This window comes from Phalangium opilio, unplaced genomic scaffold (genome assembly GCF_054372755.1).
Source record: "Phalangium opilio isolate 3A_F unplaced genomic scaffold, DU_Popi_V2 ptg000056l_1, whole genome shotgun sequence".
Taxonomy (NCBI): Eukaryota; Metazoa; Arthropoda; class Arachnida; order Opiliones; family Phalangiidae; genus Phalangium; species Phalangium opilio.
This window is the reverse complement of record NW_028324175.1, coordinates 1,091,504-1,097,668: the sequence shown is the minus strand read 5'-3', so window position 1 is coordinate 1,097,668 and position 6,165 is coordinate 1,091,504. Positions and strand designations below refer to the sequence as shown.

The following is a 6,165-nucleotide window of genomic DNA, read 5'->3' as shown; positions in this document are numbered from 1 at the left end:
GCAGTTAGTATACCATTACATTACCCCCCTTAAAGAAATACCCGAAGGCTGGAGCGATTTTCATAGCATTGTAAAAGAAATTGAAGGACCAAAAAACGCCGTCTCTCCCGAACCAGTCCCCATCCTTCCCCCTCCTCCTCTCCTTCATCTCACTTCCCCGCCAAAAAGAACGCCCTTAAAGAGACGGCTAAGAAATTACAATAAAGAAAATTCAAGGGGGGCTCGTTACGTTACGAAAAGGAAATCTTCTTCTTCTATAATACCAAAATGGCTGAGCTTCAACCCAACAACACCGAAAAATTAAAAACCATATACTATGATCCTTCTAACCCCGCTTCGTTTTCAGGAATAGACGCTTTACTTCGAGCTGTTAAAGATGATGGTATATCGAAAGCGGAAGTAATTTCGTTTTTGGAAAGTTCCACCCCGTATACTTTGCATAAAACGGCTCGTAAAAAGTTTAAGAGACGACAAATTATAGTTCACAATATCGGTGATTTGTACCAAATAGACTTGGTTGACATGCGATCCTTGGCCAAAGATAATGATAACTACACGTTTCTATTGACGTGTATAGATTGTTTTAGTAGAAAACTATGGGTCGTGCCTTTACTACGTAAGACGGGAAAAGAAGTTGTTAGAGCCTTAGCTCTTATATTCAAAGACCAAATACCGATTAGAATAGAAACGGATAAAGGGAAGGAATTTTTGAATTCCTCGGTCAGAAAATTTCTCAAAGAAAAGGGGGTTAAATTCTTTACAACCGAGAATGACGTCCACCACGCCCCCATTGTAGAAAGAGTGAATAGAACGCTAAAGTCTCGTATGTTTAAACTGTTTACCCATCTCCATACTAGAAGGTATATCGACCACCTACGAGATATTGTGTCGGCGTATAACGGCGCTTGGCATAGTACTATTAAGATGACGCCGAATAACGTTAAGCCAACCAATATATTAGAAGTGTATAGAAATATTTACGGGACTGAAAACAAAGGACAGAAAAAACGCCCTCCTCCCCGAATAAAAGTGGGTGATTACGTTAGGGTTAGCAAAGTAAAAATGGTTTTTGAAAAGGGTTACGAAGCCAATTACTCCACCGAAGTTTTCCAAGTTGATTTTATCGGAACTGCCCGTGATCCAGTGATTTACAAGTTAAAGGATCTGGAAGGAAACCCTATAAGTGGCGTGTTCTATCGCGAAGAGGTTCAGAAAACGGTTAAACCTGAAAGGTTCAACATTGAAAAAATTATAAAGCGGCGAAAAAGGCGCGGAAAATTGGAGTTATTAGTATCTTGGGAAGGTTACCCGAAAACCCAAACCTCTTGGGTTCGTGGAGAAGATGTCGAATCAATCGTTTTACCTAACCCTACCAAGTAACGTCAACGGCTCGTTATTTCCCGATAATACCAGGGCGCATTACTGTACCAAGCTACCTAACCCTATTCATTTAAATGGAAAATGGGAAGTGTCTCTAGTAGATATAATGTATACGTCTACTTTTTACAACGTGCCAAGGCCTAAGGAAGAACGTGATGTTAGCTTTCATAACGTTTCCAGATACGGGAGCAAATATACAGTAGGGGAGGTAGTCGATGGAAAGAAAAGAGAGAGAAAAAGTAAAGACGCTAGGCGGGAGACCATACACTCTTAAAAATGTTGGGTTGTTTCTGACCCAAAGTGGGTTATTTTTCAACTCTTTGCTGGGTCAGTATTTAACCGACCCATTTTTTGGGTTGTTGTTCCTTGGCCCTAGAATTGGTTGTTTATTTAACACAATGTTGTGTCAACGTAAACGATAACTCAGATTTGGGCTAAACAGTAACCACATTACTGGTTAAATGGTAAAATCATATTTGGGTAAGAAAACAACCCTAGCAAGGGTTAATTGTAATTTTGAAGCAACGTTTGGGATAAAATGTAGCCACAAATTGGGTTAAATTCTTATATAATTTTGGGTTCAACGTAACCCTAATTTGTGTTGTTTAAAACCTCTCAAAATAGAACCCAAAATGCTGTTTATTACATAGCTAAGCGTTTTTTCCCACCTCACGTTCCATATTTCAGCTTCCACCATATGGTAAGATCGCTGATTAGTTTTACCTGACGTATGACACGGAGAGGTTCTTATTTCTTCTGTTGTTACACCCCAGGGCACCGCGTTCGCAGTTGGAAAATCGGAGCAAAGGTGCTCTCAATTTCCGGACCGCATTTACAGGTCCCGGATATTTGGAAAATTGCATTTAAATGCATTGCATACTAATGGTGGGGCTCCACCAAAGGTACACGCAATTGCGCTGTACTGATCCCGAGGATGCCCATTTCCGCACATTTTTCGAGAATCATAGCCCAATTCCGCACACTTTTTATGGCCCATTTCCGCACTGTTTTCACATTGAAATTTTAGTTCACCATTTTTTACCATAGCCCATTTCCGCATCGTTTGCAAATAAAACATTTTTTATTTTCTTGTTGATTAGGTTAGGTTCGGTTCGTTTAGGGTTAGGTTCGATAGGTTAGGTTTGGTTATGCTACAATAGAGGCATGCTTTTAAACTTTAGATTTGACCATTGCAATTTCACTATAGATATAGTTTAGGGTTATGTTAGGTTTGGCTATGCTACAATAGGGGCATGCTATTAAACTTGTGATTTGACCATTTCAATTTCACTATAGATATAGTTTAGGGTTAGGTTTGGTTCCGTTGGGGTTAGGTCAGGTTAGGTTAGGTTAGGTTTGGTTTGGTTCGGTTCGGTTAGGTTAGATAGGGCTCGGTTCGGTTAGGTTAGGTTAGGTTAGGTTAGTTTACGCTACAATAGGGGCATGCTATTATACTTGTGATTTGACCATTACAATATCACTATCGATATAGAAAAGTGTAATGATAGACGTAAGCATTAAACCAAGTGTGATTTTGTTAAAAAAGAAGTAAAAGGAGCATTAAAAATATATCTGTCGTTAAAGAGCAGTCATAAAACCTCACATTTTGGCTCTTTTCGGACCAATGGGCAAGCAACATAAGTTTAAGGTTTTTAAAATGTAATCAACTAGAAATATTTATTTTTCTATTTTTGCAAACTGTGCGGAAATGGGTTATGAAAAAGTGCGCGGAAACGGGCTATAGGTTATTAAGGTATGAAAAATAAAACTGTGCGGAAATGGGCGACCACCACTGATCCATTAGTAAGATTCGAAGCCTTATGTATTTGAGTAAGACGAAACAACAGGCGTATACTTCATTTAAAACGTCAATATTAGTCTGTATCTCAATAATGTTCAATAGTTATTTTTTAAAACGATGCAACGCGCAATAAAGTAAATAACTATCGAAGAAAATGTGTAATATTAATTGTATTTATTTTAATATTTAAGATAATCATGTTTATCAACTCAAAATTAATAGAGAAAGAGTGACAAAGTCGCCTAAACATCCATCTAGTGTACAATATCGTGTATTTGTATGCTAGGTTTGCCTAAAATTGCAAATGACCCAATTTGGGTTACTGCAATAACCAAATTTTTTGGGTTTGAAACAACCCCATCCCAAACTACCAGGGAATGTTTATTCAACTGCTACTGGGTTATTTTTTAACCAAATTTTAGTTAAAACTCAAACAGCCCAACTCATTCAACCCATGAGTTTTAAGAGTGTAGTTGCGCCCGACGTTCCCCCGGGGTTTTACAAGTCTATAGAACATTTAATAAACGTCATAAATAATTCGTTTGACAAAAATGGCCCATCACCGCGGCTGATTTACGATAACGTAACCGGGCACATTACTATAAACCAACCTGAAAGATTATTGAAACCTTATTTAAAATTCGAAAAACCCATTGCCGAAATTCTCGGATACGATGAAGCTAGCGAATGTATCGGTCGTAGCGAAAGACCCTCTAATTTGAATTACCACGTTCCGGACCAGTTATTTATCTATTTAAATATCGCTAGCGATCAGATTGTAGGCGACCACTCGGTTCCTTTACTACGGATCGTTTCGGTTGATGCCAAGAAACCATACGGGTCTCAAATATTTCAAACCTTTACCAATCCTCATTACGTACCCGTTGGTAAAAATTACTTTGATATCATCGAAGTTAATATAAGGAATAGTTTAGGGGAACCGGCGCCATTTGAATACGGGAGCTTAACGGTTAAACTACACTTGCGATGCCTAAGCCCGACGTCTTAGAAAGGCGAGAATGTTGCTACAAGCAATATTACAATAATCAAGCGGGAACCGGAACCGGAAGTTATTATATAGGGACTAACCCTAATTTGAAAGGACATGGGATAGGATCGTTCTTCCAAGGCTTAGCAAGGTTTGTTAGGCCTTTGCTTACAAGCGGTGCCAAATTCCTCGGCAGAAAAGCCGTTAGTACGGGGACCAAAATTTTCAGTGACGTAGTATCGGGCAAGGATATTAAAGAGGCTGCTAAGAAAAGAGTAACGGAAACTTTAGATGATATTAGAACACAGCATGGGGGAGGGGGGAAACGTCGCAGACGTAAAAAACCCTTGAAACGAAAACGGGCTCAAAGTAAAAAAGGTATAAAACGAGCGGCTACCAGGAAAATAAAGCCAGTTCGCCGTCGTATACCCTACAGGTCAAGACGACACGATATATTCTCCTAAACATGTTTCAAGCGACAATATCTGAGCTGGACTTTTTCGAATCTGTCCCGATTCAAACATCGGTAGAATCGGCCAAATATGTTTGCTATCGGCCTATTTCGGTTTTGGATGGAGACTCTCAGATTGAATTTTACGTTCCTGGAAATGGTGAAGAATATATTGACGCCTCTCTAACTATGCTTTATGTTCGAGCTAAAATAGTACATACGGACGGTACCGATATCGATGACACAGATAACGTAGCGCCCGTCAACAATTTTTTACATTCGCTCTGGGATACGGTAGAAGTAACCGCCAATGATACGCCTATTTCATCTTCAACCGGAAACTACGCCTTCAAAGCCTATCTAGAAACATTGCTAAACTATGGAGGAGACGCGAAAAAATCTCATTTAACTTCTTCTTTATGGCATAAAGACACGGCTGGGAAAATGGCTTCTGCAACTGAAAACCAGGGACATCTTGTTAGGAAAGAGCTAGCAAAGGGTTCGAAACAGATTGAAATGTACGGAGCCCTACACGCTGATATGTTTAACGTTTCAAAATTCATACCCAATGGCGTTAGTCTTAGAGTCAGGATGACCCGAAATAAACCAGGCTTTGTTTTTCTCGGAGCTCCTCCCCCCGGTGGCGTATGGTACAAACACGAAATACTCGAAGCAGGTTTATATATTCGTAAAGTGCGAGTAGCCCCTCGAGTAATGCTAGCTTTGGAATCGGCTTGGACTAAAGCCACGGCAAAATATCCATTCACTAGGACAGAAGTGAAAGTTTTTACCATTTCGGCAAATATTCAAAAAACTACTATAGATAACGTATATTTAGGGGTTTTACCAAACAGATTAACAGCGGGTTTAGTAACTCATAACTCGTATAACGGCAAATTGAGTTGGAACCCTTTCGACTTCCAAAACTTTAACGTGAATTATATTAATCCGATTATCGGCTCGGAACAAGTACTAGCTAAGCCTTTGCGACCAAATTTCAAAAAGGGTCTTTACACTAGATCATATTATTCTCTGTTTACCGGATCTGGTACTCATTACAAAGACGATGGCAACGAAATATCTATGAAGGAGTATCCCAAAGGTTATACGCTTTACTGTTTTGATTTGACTCAAGATGGTACCGCGTCAGATATAAATCATTACAACCCTATACGACAAGGACAATTGCGACTTGAACTCGGGTTCGAAGAACCAGTACCCGAAACGCTGAGTTTGATCGTTTATTCAGAATTTCAAAGTTTAATGCACATAGATCATAATAGAACAGTCGTTGTAGATTCGCCATGAACGCTTCAACCATAAGAAGGGTTTTGAGATACACCCGCGGTTTCATGGGCGTATACCCGCGCGATGTTCTACCCAAATATATCCTTCGATACCCGGCTTCCATTGTTATAAATCTAGATAATCACAAAGGAAACGGTAGTCATTGGATTTGTCTCTATATCGATGGGAATAAACAATGTTATTATTTTGATTCTTTGGGTTTGGGTCCCTTGACAGAAGATATTAAAACATTTATGA

General features: G+C 39.4%; 1 protein-coding gene across 1 annotated transcript; it reads left to right on the top strand.

Annotated features, from left to right (window-relative positions):
- Positions 1 to 267: 267 nt before the first annotated feature.
- LOC149667670 (uncharacterized) lies at positions 268 to 1,380 on the top strand. The gene has a single exon (XM_089840924.1). The coding sequence runs from the start codon at positions 268 to 270 to the stop codon at positions 1,378 to 1,380; it is 1,113 nt and encodes a 370-aa protein (XP_089697050.1).
- The last annotated feature ends 4,785 nt before the right edge of the window (positions 1,381 to 6,165 follow it).

Coding starts and splice junctions, on each gene's coding strand:
- LOC149667670 (XM_089840924.1), top strand. CDS start 268: ATGGCTGAGCTTCAACCCAACAACACCGAAAAATTAAAAACCATATAC.